Here is a 13,920-nt window from a genome sequence, read left to right as displayed (position 1 = left end):
AGGTTTGCTAAGAACAAAATCGCAAGAAACAGGAGTGCCATGCCAATATTTGGTGGGTAACTTTATGTACTAGTGAAGAAACTCCAACAAATAGACCATCAAAAACTTTTTCCCTTTTTTTATTCTGCCTTTTTCACAACACACCTTCCATAAATACTCATGTAATTTAGAAAAACATGTGGCACAAAAAACAAAATAGTTCTATTTCTAGTACATACAGATGTGGTTTCATGTATACTAATTTTTCTGAACATTTTAGTGACCTGTTTACAAATAAATAACATTGAAATATAGAGGACTTGGCAGTACAGTATTACCCAATGAGTTTACAATAATGCAACATATTTAACATGGGTAAATTCAACTCCTACTCAAGTCCAGATATAACAAAGTTAAATACTCTACACATACAAATAGTAATTAATTATACACATGGAAAGAACATACTTCACTTTTTCTGTCATCTTTTTTCTTCAAGACTGTACAAAGTGTGAAATGTATGTAAAAAAATGTTAAAATATTTCCAATAATCTACAAATATTACACCACTGCATGGACCATTCTTCCAATACTTGTTCTATCCCCCCTCCCCAATAATGGACAGTCCCTACTGCACAATACAGCAGGATAGTGGCCGATTACACAATATTGTAAAGAAGGAAATATTACAACAGATATCAAATTTAGAGAACTACTGAAATGTTCTTGTCTGATATTTTCTTCTAAATGATAGATCAAATCTAGTTATTGACTTCAATAGATTAAGGCAATTCAACAGGCAAATTGTAGATTTAGCTCAGCTCTGCTTGTTCTAGTGATTAAGCTTTAAAATGCAGTGAAGTGTCTCTAATGTTGTCTAATACACTACTTCTAAGGGCTATTCCAATTTACATGGTAAGGGGGAGAGTTCAATTGAAATACAGTAGGCATGGGGGGGGGGGAATGTTGGAAAGGTTGTAATCAAACCAAAAGATGATGAGGGGTAACAAAAGATGATCCTGCCTTCCCCTCCTGAAATGTGGAAATGGAATAGCCCTATTCTATCACATGTTTTGCCTTTTATCAAACCTGACTCTACATATGTTGGCTATATGTTTGCAGAATGCAGCACACAAAATAAAGTTGTACAGTAGTCTTATAGGTCACAAAACATACAACTTTGCCTTACCTCCTTCATGTCTATATGTATTTAGATTTCAGGTGCATCAGGACTGTGCAACACTGCCCCCTTTCTGCAATACATAGCACTGCAGCTAGGTGGACGTGGACAGTCAACTAACTGTGTTAACCTCTGGAGTAATACTTACTCCTGGTGTTCTAAATTCTACAACAAAACCTGAGTGGCGGCTGCAAATTCGATACGAATCTTTCAGTGGAAGGCTTTTAACTTAGTACTTCTTTGCTCCATTACATATTAGTTGTAACATTACTGTAACATTATTTAGCATACATACTGACTGATTTGGCCAAACAATCTAGATTTTATACATGGCATCCTTTGGCGGCCCTATGTCAGATTTGAAAGTACAACATTGATGAGGGATTACAAGACAGTTGCCGTCTTGTCTTATTCTGCAGCAGTTTTCTAAAATGCTTGGAGATATTCAGACATATTCCTCATTCTTTGATCCAACTTTGTCAAGGGCTACTGCTGATCTTTCAAATGCAGCAGGGCTCGTTATATTTCTGTCGTACCATGGTATGGCTGAAATATATTGTTTTCCCTCCTGTTTCTTCTTCTCAAAGAAGGTAGAGTACCCAAATACCCTCAGGCGTTTTTGTTTTTTTTCATAACATGGATACAGGCTTTTAGAATTGTTTTATTTGGGTTTTTGGGCCATTTTCAATGTACAGTTTGTTTTAACTTCTTTCAGAAAGATCCTGCACACAAGGAAGTCATGGATAAAAGCCAGAAGTTCTGACCGTACCTATGAGGGAAGGACCTGAGACGGTGGGATATTTTAGATGACGGACTTGATCTTGTTAAACCTGGAGTTTTCCTTCATGATCTTCTCCTTCAGGTCCAGCTTGTAGGACAGGATGTCTCCCTTCCACTTCTTTATCGTCCCTTTCTCGCACACCCAGATTTCCTCAGCAACCTGATGAAAAATAGTTGTTATAGACGGTTAGATCTTTTCTCTGTGGTCCATAATACTCAAAATAAATCAACAATAAGGACAAGTACTTATGGTCAGCTGTGCTGTGAGATAAATATAAACTTGACCAGCTTGGTGAAGTATGATGTTCCACAAAACCAGTTTAATTGTTAACCTTTTTATCCAGCTTAATACATTTTGTAGATGACCAAATTGCTAACCTGGTTAATGGGTAATTTATTCACAAACTAGTTAATAAGTCTGAAGTTGACCAATATCTGATTTATATCTTAACCAGGTTAACATAATAAGGACTTGATTTAATTTGGTTAATCAATAACTTGCTGACTGACCTGGTTGATGAGTCTGAAGTCGTGGCTGATGAGCACTGTTCCTTATTGTGTTAGCTTAACCAGGTTAACAGATAAATTGTTAACTAGGTTAATCAATAACTTATTAACTGACCTGGTGGATGAGTCTGAAGTCGTGGCTGATAAGCACTGTTTCTTATTGTGTTAACTTAACCAGGTTAACAGATAAATTGTTAACTTAACTAGGTTAATTAATAACTTATTAACTGACCTGGTTAATGAGTCTGAAGTCGTGGCTGATGAGGACCATGCCGCCCTCGAATGCGTTGATGGCGTCCGCGAGTGCGTCAATGGTCTCCAGGTCCAGGTGGTTGGTGGGTTCGTCCAGTAGCAGCAGGTGCGGAGCGCGCCAGGCCAGCCAGGCGAAGATCACCCGCGCTCGCTGCCCGTCGGACAGGTTCTTCAGCGGACACATCTGGAGGGGGAGGGGGGCAAATTAGCACAGCATTAGGGATAAAAATCGTTTTTATCTACCAATGTTCCACTATTTTCTGTTTTCCACTAAATTCACTTCTAGTGCTGTGTACCTAAACCTACTTCCAGGGCCAGGTCTGGATTCAAGTCCAGAGGTTTAGGTTTAGGTCTGGTCTTGTAATTTTTTTACTATTGAAGATTTCAGTTGGTTTAGAACAAAAAGGGGAATGTGACTTTTTTTTTTGTAAGTCCACATGATCACACTGTCCAAATAAGTCTCAAAGTCCTTCTATACAGCAACAGCTTCTTTTCATGCACTGCAAAATTATGGAACTCTCTTTCTTACAAGTATTTCCCTCTCAAATACAACCCACAAACCTTCAATACCAATGCCCAGAAGTGTTTTAAAAAAAAATCTGGCTGCAATATGAAATTTGACTAGATCTTCTGTCTTCTGGCCACTAGCCTCGACACATGGCCACAAAGCAAGGCAACTATACAAAATATACACCACAACTAGAAAAGTAACATTTGCAAAGCAAATGCATAATGTGTACCTTTGCATATGGTCTGCTCTGTTAATTCTTACTCAAATGCATTCATATATATGGTGACAGGAGTCTAAATCCCTCCTACTATAAAATTGAAACATTATGTAACCCAATACCAGTTACCATGGTGAGAGACAGTCTGGTTCAGTCAGGTCACACGTCATTGTTTGGAGAAGAAGAGGAAACGTAGCAAAAACAATATGTTTCCCTTCAGGAAACATGATAACAAGGAGAGGAAAGTTGTTATACCTGCTGGCGGCCTGTGAGTCCGTACTTCCCCACAATGGACCTCATCTCCTCCACCTCCTTCACCTCAGGGTAACTCTGCATCAAGAACTCCACAGCAGACAGGTTCAGGTCCAGCTTCTCTTGGAGATGCTGTCAGACAAGACCACAATACAGTTACATAAACATAACAATCAAACTTATCACAGAAAAAAAAATTTACCATGCATCTATAAAGCAAGGTCGGCTTCAACAGAACTCATTAAAGACTCAGCCCAACTTAATATCTAAGATTAAGTGTTTCATACTAATAGATGCTTGTTTATAATATAATCAGCATCAGAATGTCAGCCCTTCTGTTGTTTATCAGGCACACGTCCCGGCTTTTGGATCCGGAAAAGTCACCCCGAATTTCCTGTCTACTCTGCAATTATAGTGCCCCTGGGAGTGAACATAAGCAAAATAAAGTTGGCTTCAAGTTGAAGTCATACAATACATCCCAAAAATCAGGTTGGGACAGTTCACCCTCACTTCGGGACAAGTGAGATTTATTTTTGGGACAGTGCTGGGACAATAGGAAGAAAAGTTAATTTCAAGGCCTGACCTGGTGGAACCTGCCGATGCGCAGGTGAGAATTTCTCCTGATCAGTCCGTCTGTCGGCACCAGCTCTCCGTCCAGAAGCTTCATCAGCGTTGACTTTCCCGCGCCGTTCGGACCCACCAGAGCGATCCGCGAATCCAGATCCACTCCGAACTCCAGATTACGGTAGATCCATGGCTGCAAAATTTGGAGAAAAAAACTTGTAAGACAATTTCAAATCCTTTGAATAAGATTCATATTGAGATTAGAAAATTACCCTGAACAGTGTCTCTCTTGCATGCACTTTCCTGAAAGTTACCAATGCAAAAGAAAAGTGGCTTTCGTACTATCACAGTCTGCTTGTGTTAAAAATAACAAAAGCAGAACTACTGTAAAAACTGCAGAGTTAGAATTTTACTTAACTACACAGAGAACTGGATAGTAAAACTGTTATAGCATCAATCTAGACAATCTTCATAAATTTTCACGATTCACAGCTTGTATGCTTATATCTACATAATCTCACTCAATCACTACTCCCAATTTTTACCATCAGGCCTGGGAAAAAACGGTTGTGTTTCCTGTTTCCCGACAGACCCTAGAAAAAACTGCTGACCCTAGTCTTTTTTTGTGGACCCCTGCAAGGGACAAACATTTTTCGAGCTGATCGACCTTTTCTAGCTCCATGATCTAAGTGATGAAGCATTGTTCAATCAGTTTTTCAGCACAGGCGCAGTACGTTCTAACAATGCTCTGTTGCTAGGCAACCAGACGATGACTCACCAGGTCGTCGGCGTATCTGAAGCTGACGTCCTGTACTTGCATGACGGGCGGCGGGACCTTCCCACAGTCCGGGAAATAGAACGTCAGGGTCTGGGGAGAACACACAAACATACTGCAGTCAACATCAACTCCACATCTGTATAACTCAACTTGTACTTCTTTTGATACCATCAGTCCTCGAAATGAACTTTTCTTCCTATTGTTCCAGCACTGTCCCAAAAACAAATTCCATTGTCCCGAAGTGAGGGTGAACTGTCCCAACCTGTTTTTGGCAGATATTGTATGACTTCAACTTGAAGTCAACTTTATTTTGCTTATGTTCACTCCCAGGTGCACTATAGTTGCAGTGTAGACAGGACATTTGGGGGGATTTTCCCGGATCCAAAAGCCAGAACATGTGCCTGATAAACAAAAGAAGGGCTGACATTCTGATGTTGATTATTTTTCTGTTGTCTCAAAAATGTCTCAAAGTATCTTTTTAGTTGTCCCAGCCTAAATTTCAGTGGTCAGTGGCCACTGGACTACCTTTAATTTCGAGCCCTGACCATGTATGTGTAAAATGTGTGACATAGATGACTTTAAATGATGTAAACTTTATATTATGTCTGACCCTTACCTCTTCTCTCATGACCTCATTGAAAAGTAGCCTGCAGGCCAATTCAAGGTTTCTCATGAATAAAGAAAGGGTTAAAACAAACAACTGTCCCTTGGCATAAGACGCTAGCTTAAACCCACCTTCCATTGAAGGGTGTGACCAATGGGCTACTTCTCAGCAACTTAACAGATCGCTCAATGAATTTCGTGGATAAAAAACAACTTTTGGGGTCTTCCTTGTCTTTTGCATTTTGCATCATGTTCCAATGGTGAAAACAAGGGTCACCTACATCCAAGTTTGATCGCTATGTAGTGAAAAGGGGGCCTTAGTAACCACATGCAGGCTCATTATATTATTACACCTCATTATAACCATTTCCTAAAACGTTTCAACCCACCCTACCTGGTCTAGAACAACTTTTTCTGTCAGTCCTCCGTCTACCATTTTCTTCAGGGTCTTCTCCTTGCTCTGTGCTTGTCTGGCTAACTTGGCGCTACCGTGACCGAATCTGGCAATGTAACTCTGAAAGGAAAAATCAAACACATTTAACCATAGGTTAGCTATAGGAATGTTATACTGTACACAAGCTTCACTTAAAAAACAACAAAAAGTTGTGGATAAGGAAAGCTTGACAATAAGTGGAATTTGATACAATATTTGTGTGGCATCTTTTTCTGGTTCAGTTATGTGATAAAACATTGTGGAAAACCTGCGAAAATAACTTACATATCAAATAAACTTAATTGCAGAACAATTGTACAAGTTACAAAGTATGGCATCTATTTAATATATATATATAGCCTATTGCTATCTTGCTTCTAAACCCTGGTAGTACAGTGCTCGCTACAAAATTTTGTGGTAAAGATGCCTCATTTTCCATTAGAAAATGTTAACTGAGAAGTCCCTTCCATACTTTGTGTATGCCCTGGGTTTAGGTCAAGACTTACAAGTCTGAACCTTAACCTAAACCTCTGGACCAGACCTGGACCTGAACGGGAGTTAGACACACAGCACTACTTCAGAGTTGGAGTGCAGGAGCCATAAGGACTAACCTTCATGTGTTTGATCTGGTCCTGTTCCCACTTGTACCGTTTGGCCTGGTTCTCCAACAGTTCCAACCGCGTTCGCACGTACACATCGTAGTTACCCTGGAGGTCAGAGGGTAAAGGTCAGGGTCACAGTGGTTCAAACCATCTTGTTTGTTTGTACATGTGGTAGCAGAACACAGTTTTCGCCCTATGGGGATTTCTATACTTAAGGACCCCAAGATGACTCATATCGACGCGGTAAAAATTATAGCAGGGTGCACTTCACAAATACGAAAATCAAATATGTTTGAGAAGAAGGTACAAACTACAAAATATCTAGAAACCAAAAAATCCTGTCGGCGTATCTGCTCGTAACGTACACTTTGAAATCGCCTCCTACGGACGTGACCTGAACTGCAGCCGACTCACCCGGAAAGCCAGTTGCGCAATACGGCGCATTAATATACACGAACTGCAAAACCTTCACAAATCAAATCATACAGTCTCAAACCCGATACATTTCTACACCACACAGCACAATTTACATCTGGCTGACGCTCTTATCAGGCTTTCTACCCAGCCTTCAAGAATATTCGCTGCACTACTTTCTATACCCGCGTCATCGTCCCCGGGGGTCGCCCATTAATACTGTGTTCTGCTACCTTGTTTGTTTCACATAACCAGTAAACCACCATTTTCAATATTCATCATTCTGCATCAATATTGCAGGAGACAAATTATGCAACCTGCAATTTTGCAGACTGAAAAAATCAGGCTAGAGGTTCAATGGTGTTTAAGAGCTTTTGTGTTGACTAGTAGTATAATATACCACTTTTTTTGCATTATTTTTTTCAAATTCCATGTAAAATGTTTGCCAACATGCAATTTTATAAAAACTATATATTCCATGGGTTTGGATCTGGACTTTTAAGAGTGTATTTGCAGAAAGTAATTCCGAACTAGAGAAGTAACATTTGCAAAGCAAATGCATAATGTTTACCTTCGGACATGGTCTGCCCTGTTAATTTTTACTCAAACACATTCACATACATGTACTACTAGTATATGGTGACAGGAGCAGAGCAGACCATGAAGTTTGCAACATTATGTAACCCAACACCAGTCACCATGGTGACAGACGTCAACAAATCATGTCATTGGCCAGGTCAGAGGTTAGTGTTTGGAGAAGAGGAAATGAAGTAAAAACAATATGTTTTCCTTCGGTAAACATAATTACAGAACAAAATTTTGACATTCTGCAATATTGCAGAACACTGAAAAAACAAGTATTTCTACCACTGGTATTTTACGTGCAGAAAAGAAGGCTGTCCTTACTCCATAGTAGTGCAGTTTACAGTTGTTGACATGGATGATGTTAGTACAGACACCGTTGAGGAAATCCTGCGAGTGAGACACCAGCACAAGGATTCTCTTGTAGCTAGAAAAAGAGGAAAAAGAATTGGGGATCCATGTTATATTGTTGGACCTTACAATGATGTTCCTTCATTTTGTTTACTCTGAACAAATATTACAATGGTGGTATACTATATAGGGTTGCATACACTTAATTATGCATTCTATCCTACCACTTCTACCAGGGTTTAGAAGCAAGATGTGTTGTTTGCGTGGCACATCTGGGCAAAACTGTGGCCCCATAATTTACAGAGGCCGACACTTGCCCAATGGCAATGTTTTCTTCATTTTGCAGCGCAAATTTTTGACTATTGAAGATTTCAGGTGGTTTAGAACAAAAAGGGGAATGTGACATGATTTTTTTTCTGAGTCAAGATTTTTTGGACTTGAAGTGAACCTAAACATTTTTACAAGACTAGCTAGTTTCAGCGAACCGGTACACAGCACTAGTTGGGAAACAGGAAACACAATATTTTTTTCAGAGGCCTATTTTCTTCCGTGCTTACTTCTTGAGTTCCTCTTCGAGCCACACACAGGCGTCCAGGTCCAGGTGGTTTGTGGGTTCGTCCAGCATGAGAAGGGAAGGTTTAACGAACAGAGCTCGAGCCAGCGCTATTCTCATCCGCCAGCCGCCAGAGAAGTCTTTTACCTGGGTTTGCTGTGGGGGTGGAGAAACAGGGTTGTGAAACTGGACAGAGTAGACAAAGTATCTGTATCGGTATAGCAGGTATACCTGCCTTTCGGCGTAACACACCAGTTTTGCAGGCACGCATTACACTGAACGACTAGGTAACACCTTGAACATCTAACTTTATTAAAACATTGTTTAAAGCTATCTAATGACAATGCCCCTACTGTACTTAAGATTGGTGATAGTTGTGATAGTTCTAGGAAAGAATGAGTTTTTGCACACCTCAAACCTCGGTTGATAACTCTGGTACTTGATGGCATGACTATTTCTTGTTCTTTTCTGGGCTGGTATTAGGTACAATGTACTGAATGGTTGGTACATTCACTGGTTTATTACTATATTAGTCATTTATAGTCATAATAGGAAAAGGTGAAGAGGATGATAGCAAAATCTGTTTCTGTCACGGACGACAGTATGTTTCAAGGCCCCTGTATTCCAACATAGGGTTAGGGTTGTCAGAAAAGTTGCATTGCATCTGAGCAGAGCTTCGTTTTTTTTTCCGGACCACCTGATTTGTTGGTATGTATTGATGTAAGGGTTGTACTTTCAGAAGAAACGTGTACCAAACTAAAACAGCCACCAAATCTTTCATGTTACAAATCTCACCGTCATTTTATGTGAGAAGCCGAGACCATGCAGGATAGCAGCCGCTCTCATCTCAGCCTTGTCTGCATCCAACTCTTCTAGTCGCTCATAGATGTCCAGTAGTCGCTCTGCTGATTCTGTGGGTGGGGAGGGGGGCAGCAAAAACTACACTTCAATTTTTTACATTCTTGGAGCAGGATGTATGTACTAGTACTAGTATATCATTTATGCATTTCTCTTCTAAGCATCTAATGACTTGATATACAGCATAATATTGGGAAAGGCAATGAAGAAGCTTAAAAATAAAATTTGGCAATATAACAAAAAATTCTTTCTGATTTTTATTTCATAAACAACCAGAGTATGCACACAAAATTGTTAGAGGCTTGTATATAAAAATCACAAAGCTGAGTTTCAAGAGGGGGCATTTGAACCTTCCCTCCTGACCATTAATAAATTATTCATTGTAACAAATATATACTAGTACATGAATCAACAAGACTGTACAATTAAAATGGAATTGTGTGTTGGAATAATGTTCAACGTTTTACTAAAATTACTACCAACACAGATAAAATGGAAGAGATTAACAAATGAATGAGGTGAGTGAAAAAAAAAAGGACACAGCATGCCCTCACCCCCTTGGATGAAATTTGGATGATTCCTACCTTCGTCTGCCTTCCCATGTAGGTGCTCCATCTCCGTTTCTAACCGTACGCGTTCCGCGTCCACTTCCATCACGCACTGCAGGGCCGTCTTGTCGCTGGCCGGCATCTCTCGCGTCAGGTGGAAGATGTCGATGTGGTCAGGGATGTCCACTTCCCTGTTCCCCAGGGCACTCAGGAGCATCGACTTTCCTTTGGAGGAAAAGAAAATATTAATCAGTGTGTTTATATTTCAGTCCATACCATGTGTGGATGAAATATGTTGTTTTCCTTTTGTGTTTCTTTTCTTTCTCCTTCTTCTCCTACCATTTCATTAAATGGATTCTTCATTTTTTTTGGGCCCAATGACATGAAATTTGGCATGAAGGTAGAGTGGCCAAATACCCCCAGAGTTTTTTATTTTATTTTCTGGATACAGGCTTTTAAAATTGTTTTATTTAGGTTTTTGGGGGCCATTTTTAGGCAAAAAATGTACATTTTGGGATCTGGAACCCTGGTATTAAATCTGAATGACCTATACAGATACCTTGGAAACATGTCCACACAACTTCATTCATACTTTTGTTGTACACCATTTTCAAATTGTGTAAAATAGAGCTTTTTTTTCTGTTTTCCGACACAAATGTAATCATGTCTCAGGGTACGTACCTGGCTGAATTATGACTAAATATGAGAACATTACACATTAATACACATTAATAGAAATGCCATGTAATATAACTGACATAATACAAACTGAGGACACAGTTGACTCACCACATCCGTTCAGTCCGACCAGGCCGTACCTGCGGCCGGTGTTCAGCTCGACCTTGGTGTCGTGGAACAGCTCGTGTCCGTGGAACGTGAGCGTGAAACTGTCGAACTTGATGTCGCGGCCCAGCGGGTGGGAGGAGAGGACGCCGGTACACGAGCGCGCGGCCGCCGCAGCCTGGGCCTCGATGTCCAGCTTGTCCATGGTGGCACTCAGGTCCTCTATGACTGGTGAGGAAAACACAATTCAGCATCCTTTGGCATTTCAATTTTTTCATCACTTCTTAGTCATACATGCATTTTGTAAAAAGAAAAAATACATGTGTCTTGTGACAAGAAATCTAGTCTTGCAGTTAAAATATATACAATTGTAGAATTTGTAAGAATCTGTAGTACTAGAAATTGTAAAAAAAAGTCTTGGAACATTGTTACGCTGCATAAATGTACATTGTGACACTGTCTTTCTACATTGTGACACATTCTTTTAACATAGTGACACATGTTTAACATTGTGACACTGCCTTTGAACACATGACACAGTTTTAAACATTGTGACACAATCTTTTAACATTGTGACACAGTCTTTGAACATTATGACACACTTTTAAAAAATTGTGACACAGTCTTTGTACATTGTGACACATATTTGACAATTGTGACACTTTCAAATCTGTACAATTTGTACCAATAGTAGACATAGGTCATGTTCTAGAACAGTTTTCTTTGGCAAGCAACTGAAGTCTACTGAAATTGACAATAACTTCTATGTTACATGTTTTAAATCTTGGTACACATTATAAGGAGTTCAGTGTACCCACCCCCGTTGGTGACACCGTTGGTCTCGGTTCCGTTTGCGGTGCCATTCTGTTCAGGTTTGGGCTCCGCTTTCTTCCCGCCCTTCTGCTTCACTGCCTCCTTCTTCCTCGCAGCGCGCTTCTTGGCAGCGTCAGAGGGCATTGTGGGTACCTGGGGGGGGGAGCGTCATTTTACGTAAATTCCGAAAACCCACAAATTACAGAAGTGGGATCTATTATCTTCCTCTGTCTTAAAAAAAAGAAGTCAAACCCAGTAGTTTTTAGGAGTTAACAGAAGTTCTCTGTGTATCAATTGCCTGTTCTTATACCAAATGTTTCTTCTGTATAGTGTACTGTTGTCTTCGTTCCTTGGTATGAGAAACTGTATGAATGTGGTTACCACATGCAATTTATGATAAGTGACATGATAACTTTCAAGTATATACAAAAAGAGGATTTTAGATTAGGTACTGACCCTTCAAAAATTGGCAAATTTGAAGTCAATCGGCTTCGAACTCCAGCGTTCGAAAGCGTTCGAACCATGGAACCCAGACACACGCCGGAAGTTGCCGAAGATTTCCGAATGAAAACCGTTGTTTATTTACATTCTATTTATTGTGGCACAAATAAATACGTCTGGCCTTGCGCAACTTAATCTCGAGCTGCGCTGAGTTGCCGAAAAGGCGAAATAGCGACACTAATATGTTGAAAGTTATCGAAAATGACAATCTACATGAGAAAATTTCAATTATTTGTATTTTCAGTTTTGGCGCGAAAATCCTACATAATATCGCTTTAAGAACATGTGGAAAATAGGAGGATTATTCATATTTACTCTTTCTCCTATTTTACAAAATAATTTGTTATTCAATACTGGAAAAGGGAAAGTGATATTAAACTCAAGATTTGCAAATCAGTCTTGGATAATCATATATTTGATCCATTTTCTGAATAGAATTATTTGGGTAGTGCTAGTGGGCAACATATTATAGTATAATTTTCATAAATTTGTGTGGCAAATCATTTTATCTGAAAAAGGTAACGTCTGTATGTCTGCCAGGGACTTTTTCCAGGAAATTTCTGCGTATTGACCATGTAAGCATGCGTGTGGGGGTGGACATGCAGCAAAAATAGCCCACCATACGATATTCTGACACGCGGTGACATAAATATAGAAACTCACAGCTGACAAAAGCACAATTCTTCTGGCCGTTCAACCGCGACCTGAATATAATGATGGCTGCGGCTAGAAAATTATTAGACTTTCACGGGTTGTAAATCGAATCAAAAACGATTTTTCGAGTGGTTTAATTTATCGCTGCGACAACTGTTGGGTTGGATTTTATTGATCTAAAAATTGAAAGGTTGGGAGGGGGGGGCGCAAATCTACGTCAAATAATTTGCGTCTCAAAGTAATTCATTACGAATGTTAGATGTTTAAATATACCTTCCAAACGTTGAACGTCGGCTTAGAAACAAATAAGAAGAAATCCGCCAACAGGCATCGTTTTAGACAAAGGTTTGAACTGAGATCCCAAAATTTGGCGCGAGTTCTTTGTAAAGATGTCGCAACGACATATTTCCTCACCGGCACAACTCCTACCTTTTCGTCCTTGGAATGCAAAAAATCTCCCCAAATCGACCGATTTCTTCCCGTAGACTGAAAGATGAGATGATTCGGCGTCTTCCTGTGGGTTTTTCACGGTGAACTGTTCCTTACTGTACTTCGTGGGACAAAAAGCCGGTTGAAACAGTCGCTACAACACAGGAACACATGTGAAAGGAAAGAATGACTGTACCGTGATGAAACCAACCGGACGTGACGTCATAGCAACGTCACTGTGACGTCACTAAGAATTCTCCACCTTTCAAAAGCGTCGACTAGCGGGCAAAAATATCATTGCAGCAAATTGCAACAAGTATGCTGCAAATTTGACCGCTAGGTGTCCTCATTGACACGTGGGCTTAGTTGGACTTTTCGTTTCTAAATTGTAACTGGTGGGACTGGTGCAATGTAGTTTCTACTGCGTGTAACTGTGGGTTTTCCTGTTTCTACTCGCTCCTAGTGTTACAAAGTTGTCAAAATTTCAGTTTTATACTGATGTACATTCTGTGCTATTCTTGAACTCAATCTATTTGCTGGTATATAAATGCTCCCTGTTTCAAGCTCAATCTGACTGATTGACTAACATATCCACTTTATTAATAGACACCTCTGTGAATATACTCAGCAGAAAAACACAAGGTTAACTGTGTAGAAAATTTTATTTTAGAAAGTTTGGAGAAGACAATAGCTCTTTGTTATCTACAGCAGTATGTACAAAAAATTCCCCAGTGGAAGCCAACATTGTACAGTTGATAAAGCCGAGTCTTTACACA

The 13,920-nt window shown here is 39.8% G+C and overlaps 1 protein-coding gene across 2 annotated transcripts; it reads right to left on the bottom strand.

Annotated features, from left to right (window-relative positions):
- Window positions 1–782: 782 nt before the first annotated feature.
- Window positions 783–13,370, bottom strand: LOC109486593 (ATP-binding cassette sub-family F member 2-like). Of its 2 annotated transcripts, XM_019790447.1 has the most exons (14): window positions 13,145–13,370; window positions 11,566–11,713; window positions 10,754–10,975; window positions 10,001–10,189; window positions 9,354–9,469; window positions 8,563–8,714; window positions 7,979–8,081; window positions 6,668–6,763; window positions 6,018–6,137; window positions 5,021–5,110; window positions 4,262–4,435; window positions 3,682–3,810; window positions 2,679–2,882; window positions 788–2,099 (listed from the first exon to the last, which is right to left on the bottom strand). In XM_019790447.1, the coding sequence occupies exons 2-14, from the start codon at window positions 11,702–11,704 to the stop codon at window positions 1,962–1,964; spliced, it is 1,872 nt and encodes a 623-aa protein (XP_019646006.1). In that variant the 5' UTR covers window positions 11,705–11,713; window positions 13,145–13,370; the 3' UTR covers window positions 788–1,961. The 2 variants fall into 2 exon arrangements, with proteins under 2 accessions (XP_019646007.1, XP_019646006.1); XM_019790448.1 differs by lacking the exon at window positions 13,145–13,370 and having other exon boundaries at window positions 783–2,099.
- Between the last annotated feature and the right edge of the window lie 550 nt (window positions 13,371–13,920).

Source organism: Branchiostoma belcheri, unplaced genomic scaffold (genome assembly GCF_001625305.1).
Source record: "Branchiostoma belcheri isolate BF01 breed outbred unplaced genomic scaffold, Haploidv18h27 scaffold81, whole genome shotgun sequence".
Lineage (NCBI taxonomy): Eukaryota > Metazoa > Chordata > Leptocardii > Amphioxiformes > Branchiostomatidae > Branchiostoma > Branchiostoma belcheri.
The sequence above is the reverse complement of the archived record's forward strand: the minus strand, read 5'-3'. Positions and strand labels throughout refer to the sequence as shown.